The 25,290-nt window shown below is 42.4% G+C and overlaps 2 protein-coding genes across 3 annotated transcripts; one reads left to right on the forward strand and one right to left on the reverse strand.

Moving 5' to 3' along the window:
* Positions 1–157: 157 nt before the first annotated feature.
* On the forward strand, positions 158–10,332 carry NDUFAF1 (NADH:ubiquinone oxidoreductase complex assembly factor 1). The gene is made up of 5 exons (XM_035111689.3): positions 158–687; positions 2,782–3,393; positions 4,634–4,819; positions 6,865–6,939; positions 8,852–10,332. Exons 2-5 carry the CDS (start codon positions 2,884–2,886, stop codon positions 8,999–9,001), a joined length of 921 nt encoding a protein of 306 aa, XP_034967580.1. The 5' UTR covers positions 158–687; positions 2,782–2,883; the 3' UTR covers positions 9,002–10,332.
* A 1,139-nt stretch (positions 10,333–11,471) lies between these two features.
* NUSAP1 (nucleolar and spindle associated protein 1) lies at positions 11,472–25,141 on the reverse strand. 2 transcript variants are annotated; one of them, XM_035111677.3, is made up of 12 exons: positions 25,004–25,141; positions 23,054–23,119; positions 22,624–22,776; positions 22,026–22,194; positions 21,052–21,120; positions 18,954–19,066; positions 16,090–16,140; positions 15,792–15,979; positions 15,314–15,495; positions 14,432–14,530; positions 13,515–13,608; positions 11,472–11,717 (listed from the first exon to the last, which is right to left on the reverse strand). In XM_035111677.3, exons 1-12 carry the CDS (start codon positions 25,094–25,096, stop codon positions 11,630–11,632), a joined length of 1,365 nt encoding a protein of 454 aa, XP_034967568.1. In that variant the 5' UTR covers positions 25,097–25,141; the 3' UTR covers positions 11,472–11,629. The 2 variants fall into 2 exon arrangements, with proteins under 2 accessions (XP_034967568.1, XP_088526752.1); XM_088670626.1 differs by lacking the exon at positions 16,090–16,140.
* Between the last annotated feature and the right edge of the window lie 149 nt (positions 25,142–25,290).

Genomic DNA, 25,290 nt, shown 5'->3' on the forward strand with positions numbered 1-25,290 from the left:
CACCGAGCATGCGCCATGCGACGCTCCGCCTTCCGGGGCGGGGCTAAGGGCCTGGCGCCGAATGGGGGCGGAGTCAGGGAGCGGCGGGCCAGTGGCCAGTCGGAACGGGGAGGGAGGGGGCGGGCGTTGTGGTGGAACAAAGAGGCGGTCCCGCGTCAGTTGGGTCCGGCCCTTGGCCCCTAGAAGATGGCGCTGCGAGGAAGCAGCGCGCGGGCGAGAGGGGGGCGGGGGATGGCAGGGAGTGCGATGGGTCTTGTTTCCCTTGAAGAAATGAAAGCAGCATTTTGGGAATAAACGAGCCCTCAGTCGTACTGTATAAGCATTGTGTGAGCCGGGCTCTCCTTAAACGGCCGTTTCAAGGTTTTGGCCTACTGGGACTTCCTGAAGCCTGTTGTACTTCGTAGGCCTACATGAGACTGATTTGCGACTGTTCCTTACTGCGAAGTGAGGAGGGTAACGCAACAGTGTCCCTCGTCCTTCTCAGGGGGCCGATAACGTCTCTAGGAGAATTCTTAGCCGAAGGAGGGAGAGCTTTTGTTCTGGGGGCGCTTGGCCAGGAACTCTCCAGTGTGCAGCGCGGAACCTTGAGTGTGAGGCTCTTGTTTCCTTGTAGAGCGGAGCCAGCTGCACTCGGTCTCTGGGGTCTTACGGACGGCTTTCGGCGGCGGACTCGCGGAGGCATCGCAGGTGAGGGCGGCGCGCGCTAGGGTCTTGCTGTGAGAGTGAAGCGGGGATGTGAGAGGTGACTGGCCGTTGTTGCCTGCATGCAAGAACTGGGACCTGTCGGCCCGCGTGTCTTTAACCACGTGGGCTTCCTTGCTAAATGCCCCGCTAGATTTCCCGGGTGGTTTAGCTCTGGAAACTCCAGGTCTAGCAAACGAAAGGGCATCCGTTTCGCGTAGCCTTATGCCCTGGCGCCTCTCATTTTAGAAACAGGGCACAACTATTCAGCTAAACCAGTCAGCATCAAAACCTTAGGTTAGGGTAAAGGTAAAGGGACCCCTGACCATTAGGTCCAGTCGTGGCCGACTCTGGGGTTGCGGCGCTTATCTCGCATTATTGGCCGAGGGAGCCGGCGTATAGCTTCCAGGTCATGTGGCCAGCATGACAAAGCCGCATCTGGCGAACCAGAGCAGCACATGGAAACGCCGTTTACCTTCCCGCTGTAGCGGCACCTATTTATCTACTTGTTCTAAGAGCGTTAGCGTCCGTTGCCGTCTGCTGGTTATTAATATGCACGGAAACTGTCGACGTGAGGAAGAATTCTCAATACCGTTGATAGTCTGGATATAGCTGCATAGTGATAGCGCTGTACTTAACTTTTGCCTGTTCTTTTATGTAAATTCATTTCATGCCACGTCTAGTGTGTTATTTATTCACAGTTTCAGAAGACTTACTGATTGACTTTTGTTCTGAATTTGTAAATGTGAATGATGTTCTTGGGTGAACATTCCATAGTTTTACATTTGGTATTTCCAATTAGAACTAAGTTGTTTCCTCATATTCAAGTTTCCCTAAAGTTGTCATTTATTTAAAACATTTCTAGTCTGCTCTTTATTGCTAAAAGTAATCCTAGATCTATTACAATGAAATACATTTAAACTTACAACATACAATGAAAACACCAACAATAAATAATGGACTTGGTGACTAGATGGTGCAGAAGCTAAAACTGTTCTGTCAAAATGTTATGATTATAAACTAATTTTCCATATTAGGATTTAGTAGTGATACCTTTTGAGATTTCAAAGTACTTCATGTATGCTATTTCAGCACCCCCTACAACAACCATGGAAAATAGGTTAATATTTTCATATTGCACATGGGAGATGAGCTGTTAATGGCTATCTTAGGGACGCGGGTGGCGCTGTGGGTTAAACCACTGAGCCTAGGGCTTGCTGATCAGAAGGTCTGCGGTTGGAATCCCCACGATGGGGTGAACTCCCGTTGCTCAGTCCCAGCTCCTGCCAACATAGCAGTTCAAAAGCACGTCAAAGTGCAAGTACAGTGGTACCTCTACTTACAAATAACTCTACTTACAAATTTTTCTACTTACAAATGGAGCTCCGTCCGCCATCTTGGATGCGGTTTAGATAGGATTTTTTCTACTTACGAATTTTTAGATAGGGTTGCTTCGACTTACGAATTTTTTCTCCCAATGCATTCCTATGGGATTCGACTTACAAATTTTTTCGACTTACAAATGTGTGTTCGGAACACATTAAATTCGTAAGTAGAGGTACTACTGTAGATAAATAGTTACCACTCCAGCAGGAAGGTAAACGGTGCTTCCGTGCACTGCTCTGATTCACCAGAAGCGGCTCGGTCATGCTGGCCACATGACCCCGAAGCTGTATGCCGGCTCCCTCGGCCAGTAAAGCGAGATGAGTGCCGCAACCCCAGAATCGTCCTTGACTGGACCTAACAGTCAGGGATCCTTTACCTTTTTAAGGCCATCAAAAGATCTTATTCCTAAACCAATAGTTTTTGTTGAATGGGCATGACTGCCATTGTCATCTCTCCTTTTTAGTCAGCTCTGGAGTATATTTCAAAAAAGGTGAAGAGTATGCATGTGCAGATGGGTGTGCACTCCCTATTTGCATTTAAAGAGAAAAACAATCTGCTTCTAATTGAATACAATATACTTATTGCACTAAAATTTTAAAAATACGGTAATAATATTGAACTAGGACAATGTGATACCTGTTTCTTAGTAGGTTCTGGAAAATAAATTAAGCCAGCATGTATGCTCAAAAAATATTTCATTTCCTTTTGTTACAGATAGAAGCAAACAACATTAATCAGGGATTGAAAGCACTATTTTTTAATTTAAATAAAAGTTTGTTGGAAAGCAAAAGATTCTAATTTTCTACTAATATTATTATGGCTTCATCCCTCAAGATTTTGGATGCTGCCTGTCTTCTAAAGAAATGTCACTGGCAAAATGGCTTATGTCCCTTGCTTAGACCTCTTGTTGATAGTTACAATCTAACATGGTACAGTAGCTACAGGAGACCAGGGACACCTCCTGACAGAACCCCGCCTTGGAAGAAAATAAACTTCAGCTTTCAGAAAGGAGTGGAAGGCATCAAGACACATTTTGGACGATTAGTGAAAGAAGTAACTGATCATGTGAAAGGGCCTGAGGGACGTCCATTAAAGCAATACATGATGGAACAGACAAGAGTGGCTTGGGAGTTTCGTGGTCAAGAAGACTTGGATAAATGGGTAATCTCGTCTGATGCTGAAATTGGAGGGAAAAGTGAAATCTATTTGCAGCTGGGCAAGAATAACCAGTCTGCTCTGTTGTATGGGAACATTAATACTACAGTACCTCGTGATGGTGAGACCAGGTACAGTGGTTACTGCTCCATGAGATCTAAACCTCGACTGGTGAGTATATACTATATTATAGTAATAGTCATTTTGCTTCAAACTGGGAGCACAATTAAGCAGGAGTGGAATTAGTTTTTAGTGATGAAAACACACACACTATATATATATTGTGTGTGTGTGTGTGTGTTACAAAAGTACATACATTCTCTCTATTTTCAGATCATAAAGTCCTGTCTACAGATCAGTTATATTTGATGTGAAACATTACTGTTGTATACAGTACAGTTGTACCTTGGGTCCCAAACACTTTGTGAGGTGTACATTTTGGCTCCAGAATGCCACAAATCCAGAAGTGAGTGTTCTGGTTTGCGAACATTCTTTGGAACCCGAACATCCGACACGGCTTCCGTGGCTTCCGAATGGTTGCAGGAGGTTCCTGGAGCCAATCGGAAGCCGCACCTTGGTTTCTGAACATTTTGGAAGTCGGAATGGACTTCTAAGGTACAACTGTATTAGTGGAGGAGGGTATGAATCTGAGATACATTTGTTGCTGGCCTGTGTGCAGCAGTGTTTCCTTAATGTACAGGTATATTAAAATTGTACTGACCTTGATTTATAGAGCATGCTCAGCATTGTGTAGTCCAGTTTTTCTCAACCTTTTTTGGGCAAAGGCACACTTGTTTCATGAAAAAAATCACGAGGCACACCACCATTAGAAAATGTTAAAAAAATTAACTCTGTTCCTATATTGACTATATATAAAGTAATTCTCCCACGGCACACCAGGCAACATCTCGCGGCACACTAGTGTGCCACGGAACAGTGGTTGAGAAACACTGGTGTAGTCGACCAAACACTCTTCCTGCTGCCACAACTGTGAGAATATGAATACTGTATTAAAAATGCCATTTTAAAGAGATGTCTTTTGAGTTCTATAATGTGTTAGGACATGCAACTCAGTTTTTGACCAAGTTCTACTCCAGCTTATTTTTTATCACTTTTTGAAAAAGAATAGTATGTTTAAGGCATGTTATTCAGTCACGCAAATTACATGTATAGTGAGTAGAAAGGCATAAAGCATGATTTCCTCAGCCTTTACCTACTAGTTACAGGTAGGTAGCCGTGTTAGTCTTACGTAGTCGAAACAAAATTAAAAAATTCCTTCCAGTAGCTGGAAATGGGTTAGTTTAACCTCCAGTTTGCTAGTAAAACTGAATGATGCATGTCTGAAAAATGTGTCATCAACATGAAAAGTTTGGAAAGCTCTGGCTTAGAGCAATATCTTGTATTTTGGTAGGTGACTTTTGATCGAAAGAAGCCTTATGATTGGTCAAATTTCAATACCCTGGTCCTGCGTGTTCGTGGTGATGGTAGACCTTGGATGATAAACATCTATACAGACCCATACTTCTCTCATCAGAAGGATGACATATATAATTACTTCATGTTCACACGTGGGGGCCCGTATTGGGAGGAAATCAAGGTAATACAATGAGTATTTCCATAAGGGTGTAAAAATGTATTACTTGTCATGTGCAAAATAAGCAACTGAAGGACCTCTGGCTTACCAGTAATAGTTGTCAAAAATTCAATAAACATGGGCTGTTATTATTTAAAACATTTTATCCCACTATTCAGAAAAAAAAAAGGTTCCCAGAGTGAGTTACAGGTATGCTCACAATCCAAGAGACAACACAAAAGGAAAAGGAATAAAAAGCAAGAAAGCAAGTTGAGGCTATAGAGTTCTTGTAGGGATCAGCTGGAATGGAAAGATGTAAAGAGGAAAAGCCAAAAGTTCCAGCTTTTTCACCAAAACCTATGGAAACAATCCTGCAGTTCCATCTTTCCAACTTACATTGTCTGATAGAATGGTTGTAAATAGTGATAGTTGAGGAGCTGGTCTCTCAGCGGACCTGATAAAGAGGCCCTACAGTCCCATCTGTCCCTCTTCTGTAGTTTAAAGGAAATGTAAGCTGACAAACTATTTATTTAAATCAAATAATATGTAGGGCACAGAAAATAAGTCCAAATGGATGTCTATAAGGCTCTAAAAGTGAAAAACAGAACGATTTTATAGATACCTCCCCACCGGTTTCAGGCTTAAAAGTTTTTAAGAGTTTGAGAGATAAGTGGAAAACCATAGAAGGCTGCTGAAGGTAAATAGAGGCAGTTTCTAGATAAATAAACCCATAGTTGTGGGGGCGGCTAGTCAAGGTGCTGAGCTAGTGCCTGGATTTGGTAGTCGGCTGGATGAGGGCCAGTAAATGAGGCGGAATCCTGACAAGATGGTAGCTGGTTTGTGTCCAGGAATTAGTTGTATATTTTATACATGAGGTTGCACTCACCCTGAAAGAACTGGTTTTCTGTAGTTTCCATTCATTTTTGCAGGTCTATTATCTATTTAGCTAGGTATTTTAATGTTGGCATTTTGTTGTTGTTGTTTAGTTGTGTCCGACTCTTCGTGACCCCATGGACCAGAGCACGCCAGGCATTTTAGTCTTCTCTTATTGTTTTTGGTTACCTCTTATTTTACAATGTTTGCTGGTTTTTCTGGTTTTGTGGTATGCTTAAGTTTGTTTATACCTATTTGTATCATGCCCTAGTACCCGTATGGATTAAGGGCAGTCTACAAATTTTTAAAATAATAGGTAATTAAGCATATAGATAGCCTGTACACAACTGTATCATCTTTGCAGACTTCAGCAAACTACTGACAAGGCTATTTTGGGAGATAGGTATTTGGCACAGGAGTGACTGTGGTCACATGGAGTTGTATTTTCAAAATTATTGCTTAGGATGAAATTGCAGTGACACTTTCAGTTATTTCTCTCCTGATTTGCAGGCCAAGCATTGTGAAACTATAACAGCTCTTGCATAGTTAATAGTAATGTGGTTTTAAAAATGAAGCTGTATTGAAAAGTATTCTGCTACTACTGAACACCAATCACGAATGCAGCATTATTCTGTTGAGTTTATATAGTGTTGAGAATACCAAGTGTTAATATGTGTCTTTGTCATGCAGATTTCCATTTGCCTGTGGTAATTCCTCCTAGACAGATAGCTTGACCAATCCTTCATTCTAGCTGCCCCATAACTTATTTTGTTCTTTTAAAGATCTTCTTGTTCTTGTACATAACTGTGCTTTCAGTTCTAATCAGTTGAGAGAATGCTGCATTATCCACAAGCGACAGGGATTATAAATAGTAATGGGTACGAAAAAACTTACCTACATAGCCATCTCAGTGTGAGTACACACACACACACACACACACACACACACAAACCTGCTTTGTATTCAAAGCCAGCACTATGAAAATCACAATATGAAATTATGAGCTACATGAAGACACTTGCTACCAGTTACCTAAAATATGCTTGCTTCTGACTAAAGGGGGAGGTTATTGTTGTTTTTTTAATTATTTACTTGTGTTTTTATCTTGTATTTTATTCTGTGAAGAGCCCTGAGATCTTGTGATGGGCAGTATATAATTTAATAAATAATCATAACAAATAATTTCTTATTGGCAGGTTCCATTTTCTAAGTTCTTTTTTGCAAGCCGGGGGAGAATCCAGGATAACCAACATGCACTCTGGTTAGATAAGGTAAATATTCTTACACTTAAATCTGCTACTTGAAAGTGCAAGATTTCAACTACCGTGTTTCTCATATTATAAGACATGTCTTATATTTATTTTTTCCTCAAAAAAACACAACATGGCTTATTTTCAAGGGATGTCTTATTTTTTAATAAAGTGCACGCGGGCGCTGTTTGCCGGGCTTGTCAAGCCCAGCAAACAGCGCCCGCCGATCTTCGGTGACAGGCGGGGGTGGGGGGAGAGCGGAGAACGATCTCCGCTTTCCCCACCCCCCACCCCGCCCGTCACACAGCACAGGGCCGAAGATCGGCGGGCGCTGTTTGCCGGGCTTGTCAAGCCCAGCAAGGAGCGCCCGCCGATCTTCGGTGACAGGCGGGGGTGGGGGGAGAGCGGAGAACGATCTCCACTTTCCCCCCCACCCCGCCCGTCACACAGCACAGGGCCGAAGATCGGCGGGCGCTGTTTGCCGGGCTTGTCAAGCCCAGCAAACAGCGCCCGCCGATCTTCGGTGACAGGCGGGGGTGGGGGGAGAGCGGAGAACGATCTCCGCTTCCCCCCCCCACCCCGCCCGTCACACAGCACAGGGCCGAAGATCGGCAGGCGCTGTTTGCCGGGCTTGTCAAGCCCAGCAAGGAGCGCCCGCCGATCTTCGGTAACAGGCGGGGGTGGGGGGAGAGCGGAGAACGATCTCCGCTTTCCCCCCCACCCCGCCCGTCACACAGCACAGGGCCGAAGATCGGCGGGCGCTGTTTGCCGGGCTTGTCAAGCCCAGCAAGGAGCGCCCGCCGATCTTCGGTGACAGGCGGGGGTGGGGGGAGAGCGGAGAACGATCTCCGCTTCCCCCCCCACCCCCGCCTGTCACACAGCACAGGTCCGAAGATCGGCGGGCGCTGTTTCCCGGGCTTGTCAAGCCCAGCAAGGAGCGCCCGCCGATCTTCGGCTCTGTCCCCCGATGCGCTACGGCTCGGGGAAGCAGGCAGGGAGCTCCTGCTGGGTCCCGCGGCTTCGCCTCTCGCTCGGTCGGGGCTTTGCGATAGTGCTTATTTTCGGGGTATGTCTTATTTTTCACCAACCCTTTGAAATCCTGTCATGGCTTATTTTTGGGGGATGCCTTAAAATATGAGAAACACGGTATACTGTATGGTCCAATGAAACAAGTCCGCAAATTGTATGCTGATGGTGCTCTTTTGAAATTTCCCTCCATACCCCATCCTCTTTGTACTAATTGTGAACTGCAAAGAACTTTTGAACTGCAGAACACCCCTGCTCTACAGAGACAAATGACAGATGCTTTCAGTGCTTTATACAGATTCCATGATTGAAACCTGCACTTAGCTCTTGGCTAACTTGTTGAGTTGCCCTGTTGCTCTCCAAGAAAAAGTGCAGGGAGCTTATCTGCTCACCAGTTCCAAGTCCTTTAAGTACCTTCCCATTGAAGGCCTATAGCAGAACCAGAGAGATTGAAAAGTCCCAGGAGGGCTGTACCTGAACTAGAGTGAGGAGAGGAACTCTTCTTATATGGGTCCTTCTTTCCTGTTGGAACCTCTGCTGTAACATCAGAAGAGAAGGCAAAGCTGGAGGACCAAGCATAGGGTTTGGCTTGGAGTTTGTGTTGTAGTTTTAGTGACTGTTGATGTGTGCAATGAAGCAATACCAGTCTGTATTGAAATTGCCCTGTTTCTAACCTATGTGTTAGCTTATCAGCCAAGGCTATTTGCCATATATTTGTATACCTTCTAGTTACCAATAAACCAAGACCAGTTTTCTGATGTGTTTATAAGCTGACAATCAGCGACCATTAAAAAATATGAATGGCTTTTTGTAGAGAAGTGTTCTGGCCTCCACAAGTCTATGTTAATTCAAGGAATAATTTGGAAAATGCTGTTACAAATTATGCAATGTTGTTGTTTTTAAACAGATCAGTACCTTAGGACTCACCATAGCTGACCAAGTAAATGGTCCATTTCAGCTGGAGATTGACTTCATTGGATTGTTCTGTGATGCAGCCCATACAGAGGAAACTGCCTATGAGCTATATGAAAGAAATCCCAAGAATCCCAAGAAGTAGAACTTACTGAACATTTGGAGGACTGCTATTCATCTGAAATTGGAAACTTCCACCACCACCACCCCCTTACACAAAATTTGCAAACAGCAGGGGGAGGGAGGAAACCTCAGCCTACTAAAATAGCATGTGGAAAGACAGTAGTAGCTGTAAGTTAGTGGCTTTCAAGGTTAGGCGACTGGATGCATTCTAATGGTTTACTAACTTGGAGTAAAGTCAACAGGCTAAAGGTCTAAAATTACATTGAAATATCCATTTCACTTGAAGAGTAAGAGGCAAGTATTTTGTGGGAAACAAATAGCTAGCTAATGAGTGGCATAGAAGGCTTGGGGGGCTTGTGTGTTGGGCTACCTGATAAATTTCTCCCCTAAACTCATTTCTGGCCACTGCATTATTTTTGAATGTTTTTTTTTTGTAGCTACCAGCCATCATGGGTAGGATGAGCTAATTTGCAGACATGCCAAAGCTTGTTAGAAATGGATCCCAATGAGTGATATCAAAAATGCAATCCATGCTGTGACCAAAGCCACTAGTGTACAGAGATTAGTTGCAATTCCATTTGGAGGGAGTACTAGATTCCGTTCTGACCTTAGTCTGTCCCATTTAGAAGCCCTTCATTGGAAGAGACTTGCAAAACAAGCTACACTCTTCCATTCAGTTTAGGTGGGAAGAAACTTTGTTATCAGAACTCTCCATAGGGAAGTGTGTACCTGCTATCAATCAGATGGAAGGACAATACCACTAGGGGAAAAAATGTTACATCCTCTTTAAGAGTTTTCTGTGCTATTCCTTCAATCCTCGTCTCTACTACGTCCTGCCTGTGATTAAAGCTTTTTTGGTCATATCATGATGAGTTCTAGATGACTGGGCCTCTGAGTAAGGCTTTCTTGGTGGTGGTACCCCATAGAAGGAACACACTTCCCTGCAGGCTGGTACCAACATTAATTTTGGAGCAAGGTGAAAATGTTTTTCTGCAATTTTTGAAGATCGGCCTTGACTGAAGACGTTTAGGACAGGTGGAAGAACATGTTTTAGTTTTAAGTACAGTCATACTTCGGTTTAAGTACACCTCTGTTTGAGTATTTTCAGTTTAAGTCCTCCGCGGACCTGTCTGGAACAGATTAATCCACTTTCCATTACTTTCAATGGGAAAGTTCGCTTCAGGTTAAGTACTCTTCAGGTTAAGTACAGACTTCCGGAACCAATTGTGTTTGTAAACCGAGGTACCACTGTATTTTATATATATATATTTAATGCAATGTATGTTCTGATCCTTCCTGGGTGCCGTTTTGCAGTGAATGGGATCTAAAATAAATATGTATTGTGTCTGCTCATCCTCCATAGTGTCCTTGATTAAAACTATAGTATACACTTGAAGGGGATGGGGACAGACTTGGTGATGAAATGAATTCCCACTCCTAACTGATCACTAGCCAGGGGGTAGACTTTGTGGTCTTGATCAGGCACCAGTACAATAGTACTTTTCATGTAGAAGGTCAGAAAATTCCCAATTCATTATTTAAGAATTCCTGTATTCAATTGAAAAAGTGACATTGGATCTCCCATGATAGATGGAGTGGATCCTCAGATGGGTTGTCCTTCCAATTTGCTCCACAGGCAAAATATGTGAATTAGACAAGGTAATCCAACTCAGAAGAAAAGATAATGTTAATCTCGGAGAAAAGGACTGCAGCTCATAGACACAACATGCCAGCTGACAAAGTGCAAAACAAGACTTGAAGATCATCATCCAGGATAAAACCAGTACAAAATTGAACTGAACTAGTGTACTCAAATTTGAGAGAATACTAAAAAATATATGAACAAATTTGTCCAACCTACAGCCAATGACCCAAACCAACCTAGGGCAGATAGGGTCCCCCTACCCCTGCAGGAAGGACCTTTATAGGAGGTCCAATGTCATTTTGCTGCAGAGGTGAGGGGATCCTTGGATGGGATATATCAGAGCTACTCAGATGGGTGGGACCAGCTGTGGACCCTACTCTTACTGGCCCCTGCTGTACTGTCCTACCAAAAGAAGCTGCAGCAGTTGAATAGGCATTAATTCTGCCCTACAAATATCCCCCCAAGGTGCTGAGGTACCAACGGCAGGGAAGCAGAAACATTCCAAGTGAGTAGTGACCCCAGGCTGGCAGGCAGAACCATAAACCTCACAGCACTTGGAAATGCATCCTCGGCCATCTGAAAAGTGTAGCATTTGAAACCTTTTCCATGGTCTGCAGTTGGAAGATAAACCGAGTCAGAGAAGCAGACTCAAAAATTCAAAGATGCTCATGGACCTGAAAAGGTTTGCAACTTTTGCTGTAGAGAATATACACCTAACTACCACATGAACCATTATTGTTGCTAACTGAGGTTCAGAGCACCTAGAGCAGTAGAGAACAGCTCTGGTGGCAGAGCTGTGTAAGTGTGCACTGATTTAAAATTAACTTATCCAAGTTGGACAACATACTGTCAGCAATATTGCTTTAATGAAATCGGTAAAACAAAGGTATATAAAAGCACTCTATTAAATGCATCTAAAACTTAATTTTGTTCCTTTAATCTTACACAATACACTTAAATGTTTTGCATTAAAATGCTATTCACAAAATATTTTTTGAGTTAGCCTTAAACAACAGTTAATCCTCTCCGGGATCTAAGCACTTCGTCTTTTCTCTGTTGTCTTCCCTGGACATGCCTTTCCCTCCTCTCTTCTCTGTAAGCAAAACATACCATATTATATTAACTCATGCACCAGTGCTAACAAGTACACAAAGGCAATAAAGACAAACTCTTCAGTGTTCTTTTGTTGCTGCATCCATTTTTACATGTGTGTGTGGGGGGAACCATACTCGACTATAAATTAAAGTTGCATAGTTGAATTCCAGTCATAAATGAAATAAAATAAGTATGACCCCATCCATAAGATAGTCAAATAAGAAATTGCTGTAATTACTTCTCTGCAGAGCAAGTGGGAAGATGCTTTCCATATCTACTTGCTAGCTTTCCGTATCTACTTGCTAGCTAGAAGCAAAGTATTTGTATTTCTGAATGACTGCTCTAAGAATACTGGATATAATGGAGAAAGCTTTCAATCCAGATTGGGGTTTAAATTGCGTAAACTATATACTGTACAAGAATTTTAATAATATTGGTAAGTAGCTTCAGCTGCCACTTAGATTATTTGTAGCATAGTGGGAGGCTTGAAAACTGAAGTTTATCTCTTTAAAGGGCCAGTACTAAGGGGCATGCAAGGACAGAGGTCCTTGGCCTTCCTTCATCCCTAAAGCAAGTTTAAAATGAGAGTATATTATTATTTATTTATTCATTTATTCATTTATTTATTTATACCCCACCCATCTGGCTGAGTTTCCCCAGCTATTCTGGGCGGCTCCCAACAGAGTATTAAACATAAAGCATTGAATATTAAAAACTTCCCTAAAGAGGGCTGCCTTCAGATGTCTTTTAAAAATAGGATAGTTGCTTATTTCATTGACATCTGATGGGAGGGCGTTCCACAGGGCGGGCTCCCCACCATTAACACACCTTATGGTTTATTTTAAACCTTCCTATCCCCAAGCTGTACTGCTGGTCCCAAACCTCATGCTGCAGAATGACAGTAGTATTGAGGGGGAGGAATGTTTCGGCTCTCAACCCAAGAGTACACTTCACGGGGGAACCCTTACTTAATGGGGGGGCCACTTTTCATTATTAGTATCTCCAACCTAAGGGTGCCCGAGGACCTGTCGCTGTCTTTTATGCTTTGCACAATTAAAACTTAAAGATAATCACCTATTTTCATGCCCCTCTCTTAAATCAAGTTCTTCTCTTTGCTTTTGTCAGGGCTTTCAATGCTTTCTATCAGGAGGTGGCTTCAGATGAGCTTCCTCATAAGTTGAAAGCCTATGAAAGGGGGCCAGACCTCCCTCCCTGCATATTTTGTGAGGATGAGAAGACATGCACCCCAATGTATGCGAAGAGCTCATCCATGGGAGGAGATCTCGAGTGGCTCATGGGCAGAATTTCTACACATACCGTATGTTAGTAGTTTCACGTTCCTAAGATTTGTTCTAGCCAAAGGCCAAGACAAACTTATATTAGGCAATGTTTTAAATAAAGTAATAAACAACATCCACCCACAATATAAAAATACTTTATATAAAGACTTTGCCAAATGTTAGTTTATACACAGAACCCTTCTCACTTGCCATGTATGCAGATATGACACTGTTTGCTTGATCACTTCTATACACAGCAGTCTTACTGCAGAACTATCAAATCCTTACTTTGTCTGTAGGAGACCTCATGGGATGGCATGGGGCCATCAATATTGCTACTGGTACTAGACGGTAGGTAAGGTGGCCCATACTAGGATTGGAACCACTGTTTGAGCTCTTTTATGATTTCCAAAGCATACACATGTGAGTGAAGTGAGGTAAAGTTATGAGAATGGTCACATCATCTGAAAACAGCTTATGGTAGACTGTATGGCAGCCTTAAGTCATATACTTGCCTGGTCTGAAGAAGTGGCTGTTTATAATTTCTTTTTTTGTGTGAACATGGAGTCTGGAGGTTCTCCTTTGATTTGCCCCAAGGTTTCAGTTTTCCTATATTTACATAGAAGGAAAATATGCCAAGATTTAGCCTTTGTATATAGCACAAATTGTTTGAGTGAACTTGAAGATAAGTACATTTCAGTCTGCACGTTAGCATTTACTACTTGCAGTGTATTATTACTCTGGAAAGGCAAAATTCATTTACAAATCAGTGCTGACCTACTTAAGCTTGATCACATGAAATTTTATGATCAAAGAATGATTAGATCAGGTAACTTTTTTCAAGCCTACCAGTAGTGGGTTTTACTCACACAACTACTGTATGTCTTCTGTGAGAAACTAGTGAACTGTACTAATACAGTAAAGCATAATTGTTATAGGAATTCATGAAAAGCTGTAAGTTGGGTTATTTCACTTGCTATCATTTGCAGTTAACAGAATTAGACAGAAATGCACTTTCCCTACCTCTGTAGGCAACAGGCAAAAAACCCTAGGAGTGGTAGTGCTTTCTTTTTTGTCTAAAGGTCTGTGTCGTGGTCTTCATAGACCAAGAATGAACTCGTTTCAATATGATTTAGAAAAGACAAATTCAATAAGATTTCTAAATGATGTACAGTACATAAAATTCATCAATCCAAGTGGTATGATAAATGGGAAGACAGCTCAGTCGGTAGAACACAAGGCTCTTAATCTCAGGGATGTAGGTTCAAGGCCCATGTTTGGCAAAAGATTCCTGCATTGCAGGGGTTGGACTAGATGACCCCTGTGGCCTCTTTCAACTCTACAAATGTATGACTCTATGTGCACTGAAAGTTGGTGTCATATTAGGAAAACAACCATTTTGCAACTATATTGCCATGCTAATTTTCAATACCTTTATGTGGCTGATAGCCAAGAGGTCTTGACAGACTTGCTTGTAGATCAAATACTGGTTTCTTTGCGCTGGTGGCTTCAAACTTGAAAGGGGTAACAGCTATCAAAAGAAGACCGCACATGAACACCAGTGACAGGCAGGTAAAACTTAGCAAATGATACCAGCTAAACTGTTTGCTGCTTGAAAGTGTTATGTATAGAAGCTTGACTGAGCTGTAAATCTGATGAAAAACCAATTACCCTTACACTTCCATTTGGATTCTAGTAGTAATTAGACTTAATACTGAACTCCCTAGAGCAAAAGCAAAAGGTTAAAGAGATGGTGTTGCTCTTTCTTAAACTGAAAAGTAGGCTTGAGTTTTTCGTAGTCATCTAATGTACTGAACAAATAAATTACAAATATAGTTACACCATAAAACTGCCATTATTCCAAAGGAGCATGAACGCCTTCCAATTAGACAAGTGTTTATTGAAGGAAAGAAAATTTCCATCAAAAATATGGGTCGCAGGGGGTGAAGTGGAAGAGTGATGAGACAGGACACCACATGGAACTTCAAGAGACAAATCAAGGAAGGAATGAGGAAAGACCTCTTAAGTCTCCAGAGACACGTTTACTTATAACACACTGGACTGCATATTGGAGGGCAATGCTGTTCCAGCTTTTCATGCTGAATTAATTTTTCCCTTCTTGTAGCCCACCCCACCAGTGTAGTTATTTCAGTGCCTTAAAACACTGAGGAGAACCAAATCCTGACTATGCAACAATAGCCCACAGATTCTGCACCAGATGCCTACACTGCAAGAATTGCCTCTCCCTTGTAGAAAAAAGTACTGTATAGACAATTGCCATTGTGTTTATTTGCAAATTCAGTTCATCAGTTACCAGAGTTTGTTGAGGTTTCTGCTGATGGATGTTTTGTTGCACTTCCTTTGAAATTTGTCATAGTTATTGACTTATTGCTCTTCTGGCTGGCTGGGGTATCAACTTTCAGGAAAGGAGTTTTTCTAGATGGCGTCTTGGTAAGGGAGCGCTTGTGCTCGTTATCCTTTGTAGATGTAGAGAATCTGAGCAAAACAGTTATTTTCAGTATTTAATAGTCCATTTTCAGCTATTCCTTAAATCCATTTTCTTCCAAATAAACACTGAAAACATGCAACAGAGCCCGAACTACTAGCCCCCCGCAATCTTTTAAAGTACTGTAGTGTTTATTTATTTTTTATTTATTAAATGTGTTTATCACCCTTCATCCATTGTTGTAATTAAATATACACATGCTTCAACTGTGTAGCATTATATAAATGTCACAATCTCATAATACTAACATTATTTTATTAGTTGTTGCTACTCAAAGTGTCTTTACCTGACATTCATCTTGGTATTAGAGAGGCTGGTTGAGCTGAATATTGATTTTTGAGATAAGATGCTTTTGTTTGCAGTGCCAGAAGAATTGCATGGTGAGTATTGCAAGTTTACAGGAGTACACACAGCAGACTGCTTATTCCTTTGAGGATAAGGGCTTAATAAAAACCCTCTGGAACTGGAACGCTTCTGCAAATATGAGGGATATTAGCATATTTTAAAATCTGCACTGTGATTTGGAGTAAATCAGGGATTATTAAAGTTTTAAGGTAAGCTGAAAACCAATAATTTATTCTCACCTTGGAATTACTGTTTTGAGTGTGTTTCTGAGATGTCTTCTGAGACAGCATCTGCCAACATTTGAAGATAAACTGTATCATTTCACTGTATCTGAAGAAGTGTGCATGCACATGAAAGCTCATACCAAAATAAAAACTTAGTTGGTCTTTAAGGTGCTACTGAAGGATTATTTTTTTATTTTATTTCTATGGGTGTTATTCAAGTTCCCCAAGATGAACACATTGCCAAATTAAAAGCAAATATGGCTTGCTTTAGCCAAAATAGGAGCCACAGACATTCTGAACAAGATATCCCATAAAAATTGATGTAAGCACAGCCTGCCTATTGCTGTCTGTCTGAGCCCTATGGAGGCATTAGGAAAGCTACTATACCAGATGAAAAACTGCTGAAATCAGTATATGAGCCTCAAAATGACTGCTTTGAAGTTTAATTTGCCAATACTTCTGTGCACTTTCAGTCCATTAGGATATTTTAGTGGTTTACTAAGTTAAACCAAGTGATAAACGCAAAACCAAACTCCAAAACCAGGATGTATCTAGTGCCCTACGCCATAGCTGCCAAGTCCGGATCGTAAAGATCCGGGATCGGCAGCGCGCGCACGACCGGAAGTTGTGTGACGCGACTTCCGGTGGCGCTTCGCCCTTCTATGGGCATCAGAAAATGGCGGCGCCAGCGCCGGAAGTCGCTTCCGCGCATGACCGGAAACACGTAAAAGCGACTTCCGCCGCCGCCATTTTCTGATGCCCATAGAAGGGCGAAGCGCCACTGGAAGTCGCGTCACGCAACTTCCGGTCATGCGCGGAAGCGACTTCCGGCGCAGGCGCCGCCATTTTCTGGTGCCCATAGAAGGGCAAAGCGGCACCAGAAAAATGGCCGCCAGGAAGAATCGAATTTAAGGGACAATGCCGGGATTCTCTGCCAAACGGGAGACCGCTGGGAAACGGTGAGAAAAAAGGGGTTTTCCCGGCGGATACGGGATACTTGGCAGCTATGCCCTACGCTAAAGAGCCACATTGTCATTGCCTGCTGAAAAGCAGAGATGACACAGGTCTCAATTGGAATGTTATCTGAAGCTGTTAGCTTATCACACTGCCTATAATGCCTAGCAAACTTTCACATCTAAATTATATTTGCACTAGCCCCCACTGTGCTGTTTTCATGGGCTGATTCCTAACTTTCTAAAGCAGGGGCAGGAGGAGGAAGAGGGAGAAGACACTGTTGTAAATGACTTGGTGGGGAAGGGGGAGTCTTTCTGTGTGTGAGGTGGGGAAGAAAAGAGGAAGGGGCAGGTGGGATTGGGTTGGGGTAAATGTGGCATTTGGAGGAATGAGGGGAATAGAAAGAAAGGTAACTGTGAGAGAAACACCATTTTAGGGCTGTAGTGGCGGGGGAGAGAGAGGCTGGAGAGGAGGAATTGGGGAGTAGATGGAAGTGGATGGATTTAAAGGGGGGCATTTGCAGTGCTATGGAGGAAGGAGCACTGAGGGAAATGAAAGGGAATCTGTCAGTGTCCCTTGCTTCATGGTGTAATCAAACTTCCTAATATGAGAAAGATAGAGGATGGATGTGGAGCCCTCAAATATTGCATAGTACCTTCATGCAATGTTGTTGAAGCATGGTCTGTGTGCAAGCGAAAGTTGAGAAAAGGAAAGGAAAGGGGAGCAGGGAAGGTAAAGGGTGATGGTAAAACTGGTGGAAAAGGGGCTGCAAAAAGTAGGCGTACAAAAGGGGCTGCTGAATAGGAGGGGATGGTGGCGTCATAATTTGGCAGATGACAAGAGTGATTAGTAGTTGCAATGTTCGAAGAATGTAGGTGGGTCTGTGTGCAGGGAGGGTGCATAAAAAAGGAGGTAGACTTTTTTCTATTAAAAAAAAGGAGGGAAGAGGCAGCATGGACGTGGGGGTGAATGCAAAAACGGGTGCAAAGCAGGGTTTCAGAATAGAAGTGGCTTCTATCCTGAATGGGTTTGGAAATATGAAAAGCGAGCTTTTTCACTGCATGAGGTGGGAAGGAGCTCTAGGGTGTTGATGCTGCTGAGGTGATTATGGGGTTGGTGAGGGAAGTAGGGGCACAGAATACTTTAATAGTCCAGCAGTCATAATGCAGAAATACCTGGTGATTATAAAATACAAATGTTTAAAGGGTCAATCTCCACAAGACTTATGGGGACAAGTTGGTTTCAACCCTGGCAAGTATGCCCCCTGAAGATTAAGGAGGGTCTAACAAAAAACAGGGACCCAGGTGGTGCTGTGGTTAAACCACTGAGCCTAGGGCTTGCTGATCAGATGGTCAGCAGTTCGAATCCCTGTGATGGGGTGAGCTCCCGTTGCTTGGTCCCAGCTCCTGCCAACCTAGCAGTTCAAAAGCACGTCAAAATGCAAGTAGATAAATAGGAACCGCTACAGCGGGAAGGTAAACGGCGTTTCCGTGCGCTGCTCTGGTTTGCCAGAAGCGGCTTTGTCATGCTGGCCACATGACCTGGAAGCTATACGCCGGCTCCCTCAGCCAATAATGTGAGATGAGCGTCCAACCCCAGAGTCGGTCACGACTGGACCTAATGGTCAGGGGTCCCTTTACCTAACAAAAAACAACAAGAGAAAATTGGAAAAAGCAAAAGAAAGGTATGGAGAATACAGGGCAATTAGGACTGGGCCAAGCTACTTTGTGGGTCAGAATACATTGTATGAAAGAACTTCACAGTACCCAGGGACTGAAAGACCTATGTCATTGGTGAGATGGTGTTTGGAAGAAAGGAGGGCTAAATTTATGACATGCACCCTTGCTGGTAATTACTATGAGTGAATGCAGGTTTCATTCTAAATACTCTGCATATAGGGTGGCGTGGAGAAAGTTAATCCTTACCTTCACCTCATTAACTGAATTGCTGAAGTTGCGAATCATTTTATTTTTCCTTTCAATGTATTGATCAATAGATTGCATTTTCTTGAACTGAGCCTCGTGAATTTTCTTAAAGTCTTCAGAATTAAAAAGAACATTGTTACCAATATTTTTCTTTAAAAGTACACATACCAATGTAATTGCTAGTTTGCAGCCCCCTATAAATCAACAAGAATCATGCAGGTGAGTGTGCTAGAAGAGAAATGGAGCACTCAGTTTCCTTATCTGCACCCAGCAGAGAAATGCAGCAGACTGCTGTAGTCAGGAGGCAGAGATTGTTATTCTATTTGCACCTAGTAACTTTACAAGGTTGTGTCCAACATTGCTGTTCCATTTGCACAGTAACTTCCTTTTCTCCTCCCCATGCAGCCCCACCCCATACCCAGAACATCTGCTACAGAGAAGATTCTGGGGATAAACAGAGGAGGAGGAGGAAGGGGAAATATCACTGTGCGAGTTCAACTCCACTTGTGCAGCACTGGATACAAATATGCATAACAAGATTTACTGCTTAAGTTCTACAGTGGATTAAATACATGAACAGACATTTGTTTTAAATAGGTGCTTTGTTGCTCCTATAATAAAGTTGCCATTTAAAAAATTTTAAGTGACAGCTATCTTCCTCCTAGTTATTTAGCACTGTGTTAATTATCTGTGATTGTACCCTTATTAAATTTATTCTCCCATTTTTAGTTGTAAAGTCTCTTTCCTTCAGTACTTGCACAAACCATTCCTGCTTCTGTTATCGGCCAAGGTCTTGACATCTATTTTTTAGCTTCATGAATGTTAGTAAAAATATCAGATTCATGAGATCTTCCTTGTTGTTATTCTTGCTGATAAATCAGACTAATATAAGAACAAGTCCACCACAAATGCCGAAGAGTTTGATTTCTCATTTATGTTTGCAGCATAGAATATCATTCGTGCCTCTAACTTTTGTTACAGTATACAACATACTGTAGCTTAAGAGAACTGTAACTGGGTATGTAAAAATGTAATCTCCAAATGTTTTCAGATGTCAAAACTTGAATTTTGCTTTTTCACAGCAATGTTCTAGACGTATGAGTCTGACAGTTTTACCACATTTCCCTCTCTAAAATGCCAGTAACTACAGGCTATTTGCATGTAATGCCATGGAGGCATGTATTAATCAGTTGGATTTGTACCAGATATTAGTGTCTTCATGGACTTGTGAGCATGGGGAAATTTTGAAATATTTGCACATTTATTACAGCTATATCAGAGTAAGAAAGCATGGTTATTTTAAGACACAAGCACACGTAGCAGATGCAACTCAAGAAAATGAGGTGGTACATATGAAATATAATCAACATATTAGTACATCAAAAAGAAAAGTTTATTATTATTGCTGTACACTCATTAGTATGAAGCTTTAAATTTACTTCCAAGTCTCCCCATGCTCCTCTACATATCAGCCTTCAAATGCCCTTCTAAATGTTTTGTTCTGGTTAAAGTCCATTGCACAAAGAAATCCCACGTACATGGAATTGTGTGAGATCCATCTGAACTGTTAACACAGAAGGCAAAACAGAAATAGCAAGCATCAAGGTGTCATATAAGATACTTTTCAGTCGTCAAGACAGGGAATTCAACTGCAAGCTGAGGATAGTTGCTGGTTACCATATCAGTGGCTCTGAAGATTTGCTGCAAAATTCTTCCATAAAAATCTTTCCCACATATTTTTTTAAAATAAGCACGTTAGTGTGATTGAACAGCCAAACAAATGACAAAGCAAAGGAAAAAAACAACACCTGTGCATTTAAACATTTAGATTCATGTATAGTGGTACCTCTGGTTAAGAACTTAATTCATTCTGGAGGTCCGTTCTTAACCTGAAACTGTTCTTAACCCGAGGTACCACTTTAGCTAATGGGGCCTCCCGCTGTCACCGGAGCACGATTTCTGTTCTCATCCTGAAGCAAAGTTCTTAACCCGAGGTACTATTTCTGGGTTAGCGGAGTCTGTAACCTGAGGTACCACTGTACAAATAGGTTAATATTTTATCCTGCTATGGCAGGTCAGCTGTATTAATGCTACTTACTTGGAGTGGTAGAAACAAATCTTGTTCTCTCAGGTTTCTTTTCAGAGACAGGATCCACAAGACTCCTACCTGATGGAAACAGATATGGGAGAAAACTTGAAAATTATTGGGCAAGACTAGTGATACAATTTTAAACTGTTCTTAATATTTTTAAATTTCTTAAGTTAAGCAGGACAAATTTAGCTATTCAAGTTTCCATCAGATGATCTTTCATATGATTGCAATGTTTGCTAAGGCTTTCTACTAATGGCTTTGTGCAATGGCGATTTTGTTAGTCTTGAGTGTGCTGATGACAAAGAGGAAAATAAAAGTGGTACATTAAAGCTCCTCTCACATTAGACTCTTCACGAGACTACTAGCCAGAGCAACACCGCACACTGCTGCCCCTGAATCTTACTGCCTACAAACTATTGTTCAGCTCATAGCTGCCAAGTATCCCGTATCCGCCGGGAAAACCCCTTTTTTCTCACCGTTTCCCGGCGGTCTCCCGTTTGGCAGAAAATCCCGGCATTGTCCCTTAAATTCGATTCTTCCCGGCGGCCATTTTTCTGGTGCCGCTTTGCCCTTCTATGGGCACCAGAAAATGGCGGCGCCGGAAGTCGCTTCCGCGCATGACCGGAAGTTGCGTGACGCGACTTCCGGTGGCGCTTCGCCCTTCTATGGGCATCAGAAAATGGTGGCGCCGGAAGTCGCTTTTACGTGTTTCCGGTCATGCGCGGAAGCGACTTCCGGCGCCGCCATTTTCTGCTGCCCATAGAAGGGCGAAGCGCCACCGGAAGTTGCGTCACGCAACTTCTGGTCGTGCGCGCGCTGCCGATCCCGGATCTTTACGATCCGGACTTGGCAGCTATGGTTCAGCTCCCAAGAATCCCAGATTTTACTGAGTGTGAAAATATAGACAACAGATTGCCCCCCACACTGTACTGAACTAGCACAAAACAAGCATTTTACTTAAAAGTGCAAGTTACTTTCACCTCCTTTTCTTCTGGTTTTTCTGTCCTTTTGTTGACATTCATTATCCGAGTTATCTGCTAAATTTTCTACAATTCCACTGTTCAACAGACACTTGTTTTGGCTGGTCTTCAGCGTCTTTCTAGACTCAACATCCTGAGCCTCTTCATATTCTGTCACCTCTGTCAGAATCTGCAGTTCAAAAAAAAAGAGTTGTAAATAAGCATTTTGCTTTTCTGCTACAGTAGAACAGTAAAAGAAAGCCTTAGGGCTTCAATGCATGCTTGTAAATATACAGGCAAAAGATAGGGAGATCAGAGCATGGATTTCAAAAGCTGGAGAGTGCCCTGACTAGTTCTTTGCACCCAATGACTAACAATGTTACAAAGTAAATTATGCATAACTTAATTTATACAGGGTTCAGGATCAGACATTTCTTGATACCTTTTTGAAGGACATAGTACACACAACTCGTAAATGTTGTTACCTTTTGATTGTTGCATAAAGCACTATAGCCTTTTCATATAAAATGCTTTTCAAAAGCATAAAATACCAACAAAAAATTCCAAAAGCAGCAGGTAAATATTTACAATAAGAAGACCGAATGATACATAAAGTCACCTCTTTCTCTGAAAGTTCTGTTTTTCCTTCTGGGTTTCCCTGTGCATCATCATTTTTCTGTTTTCTACGCCTTTTAGTCACCATGGAATCATTTTCAAGACTTTGACTGCTGTTCACCTCATCTGTATCTGTAGATAAGCCTCTTTTGTTTACCTGTACCAAGTAAATTGGACCACATCATTCTTATATCCAAATTATTTGTAAACACTGAGGAAGCAACATGGGGAGATTTTCCCACCCCGCTGAAACTCAATCACTTATTTGTGGTGATTTCAGAAAATGGCTTAGTTTATACCCCAAGAATAATTGTGATAAAAATCAGGTGAGAATCACTTCTGTGTCAGCATATGCATAACTAACAAGTGAGCAGGGTGTTTTAAAGGCAATGAAAAACACAGAAATTGATAGGCAAAATATATTTTGTGCTTACCATACTTCCATTTTCCTTTACTGGTACAAGGAAGTGCTGCTTCAACAAATGTAACAACTTGTCTGCCTACAAAATAGTTACAGCATAATGTGAGATCATTGTACACAAGGTTTCATTTCTCCAGGTTTTTTCATATAAAAATATCAAGAATACACCATTATAAGTCACTTTAAATTAAATAGACAAAAGTCATGATAGAGAAAAGGTTTAAGCTTGTTTTGAATTTGTAATGCGGTATATTATATTGAGTAATAAGAATGTGCAGTCTTTTCAAGTTGGTACAACATTAGGTAACGAAATAGATTACATAGCCTTTCACTGCTTTATGGTTCAGCTAACAGAATTGGGGAACCCTGTATTTGAGAAAGAGGAACATACTGGGTGCTCCTAGGAAGGGATATTTAATATCACAAAGAAGTCATTCAGACCAGATTTTTCTGTATCTTTGGCACATTAGCTTCCATACACTCTGTTTTTGTAGTCATAACATTCACTGCTGTTCCACCACTTGCTGTCTACACCAGCAGGCAGAACTTGATAGAAAGTATGAGGGCTATCCACCATGGACTCAGGGCACTTGAAGTCTCTTGGGGAGTTGGACAGCAAAAGCCAACCCCCAATTTGTATATAAAGGGGTGCAGCAGGCAAGCCCTGATCCCACAATAAAGCCATCTAGAAGCACCCACTACAAAGCTGGTGCCAGTTAGTGTTTGTTTGCGGGCAGTTAAATGCACCACAGGAAAGCAATCTAGAAAAGATAGCCCTCCGGCATAATTTTGTTTTGTTTTGAGTAGGGCGGCGGTTTCAACTTGACTAGGCAACTTGAGCGGGCACAGTTCATATGGACTAGCACCTCTGACGTACTTGGACCTTCTCTCCCTGCCCATTGCTGCAGGATGAAGGGCAGATCCCTCACACTGCCCCACACCACACAAACATGGCTCACGAAGACAAGTGACCGCGATAACTACTAGTGACCAAAATTGTGGAAACCTTTTGGGAAAAGTGTATTTCCAAGGTTTGATGGCTCATAGCACTTTTTTTTTTAGTAATACTATAAAATTACATATCAATGGAAATATAATTTAATGAACATAATGCAACAAAGTTTGTTCAATTATCTGTATTCTAACAAAAGTTATAGTCAAATAACCAGAAAAGACACAACTTGCTTGGGTTCATATGCAGTAGCTGATAGAATTGTATTGATAGAATACAGATACCTGAACTTTGTTGCATTATATTCTTCATTAAATTATCTTTCCATTGATACATAATTTTATGGTATTGCCAAAAAAAAAAGTGGTGTTATGAGCCATCAAACCTTGCAAATACACTTTCCCCAAAAGGTTTCCACAATTTTGGCCACTAGTGTGTGCAGGGCCGGATTTAGGTTTGATGCGGCCCTAGGCAACTGAAGGTAATGGGGCCCTTTATATGTCCAGCTGTCCTTTGTCAACAACAAATTGTCGCTGTTTTTTGTGTTGAATATATGCTATATGGTAATTTATGGACCACACAAACACAAAACACTGTTGCTGTATGTAGGTTTTATTTTGGAAATGTTTTTTCCTTTACTTTTTTTTGGGCCCCCCAAGAGAGTGGGGCCCTAAGCTATAGCTAGCGACAGGTTAATTAGCTGGGACGAACGTCCTGGGCGCGCGAGCTCCTCTGAGGCTCACCTGGCAATCCACCTGGATATGGAACAGCGGCCATATTTCCCGCCAGACGGAGCTTCCTCCCAGGCAGAAAACCCAACTGACTGTTGTTATGAAGCCAGATAACAAAAATAATAGAGAGCCAGTGACCGACCTGTGGCTGAGGACCGAAAACGACTCTCGCTCCTAAAAACACCCTCTCACGTTTCGCCTCGCCCCGCACCCAGTCGCCCCTCCCCAGCCAGCCAAGGTCGCGGCCCCAACGCCGCTTCACTGCGCGCAGCACCCGCACCTTGAGGTTGGCTTTCAGCCCCGCACTCTTGGCCAGGCGCCTCAGCTCGCCGTACTTGAGCGCCTCCAGCTGCTGCGCGGAAGGAGCCTCCATGCTCGCCTCCTCCAACCGACCGCTCCAACCGCCGCACTTCAAACCAGCCCGCTCAGCACTCGCCGTCTTTCCTCCCCGCCGAGCTGGCTTCGAAATCACCTCTCGCGCCGTCTCTCATTGGTCGAGCCGCAAGCGAAAGTGGATGGTGCTCGAAGGAGGCTCCTAGCCAATAGGAACTCTGGATAAATAAATAA

Source organism: Zootoca vivipara, chromosome 1 (genome assembly GCF_965207765.1).
Source record: "Zootoca vivipara chromosome 1, rZooViv2.hap1.1, whole genome shotgun sequence".
Taxonomy (NCBI): domain Eukaryota; kingdom Metazoa; phylum Chordata; class Lepidosauria; order Squamata; family Lacertidae; genus Zootoca; species Zootoca vivipara.

Excerpts from the sequence above, each read along its gene's own strand:
- NDUFAF1 (XM_035111689.3), top strand. The coding sequence starts at position 2,884 with ATGGCTTCATCCCTCAAGATTTTGGATGCTGCCTGTCTTCTAAAGAAA. Across the intron at positions 3,394-4,633 it reads TGAGATCTAAACCTCGACTG|GTGACTTTTGATCGAAAGAA; the intron begins GTGAGTATATAC and ends GTATTTTGGTAG. Across the intron at positions 4,820-6,864 it reads CGTATTGGGAGGAAATCAAG|GTTCCATTTTCTAAGTTCTT; the intron begins GTAATACAATGA and ends TCTTATTGGCAG.
- NUSAP1 (XM_035111677.3), bottom strand. The coding sequence starts at position 25,096 with ATGGAGGCTCCTTCCGCGCAGCAGCTGGAGGCGCTCAAGTACGGCGAG. Across the intron at positions 21,121-22,025 it reads AAAAACCAGAAGAAAAGGAG|GTAGGAGTCTTGTGGATCCT; the intron begins GTGAAAGTAACT and ends TGTTTCCATCAG. Across the intron at positions 16,141-18,953 it reads ATTCAGTTAATGAGGTGAAG|ATGCTGTCTCAGAAGACATC; the intron begins GTAAGGATTAAC and ends AAATGTTGGCAG.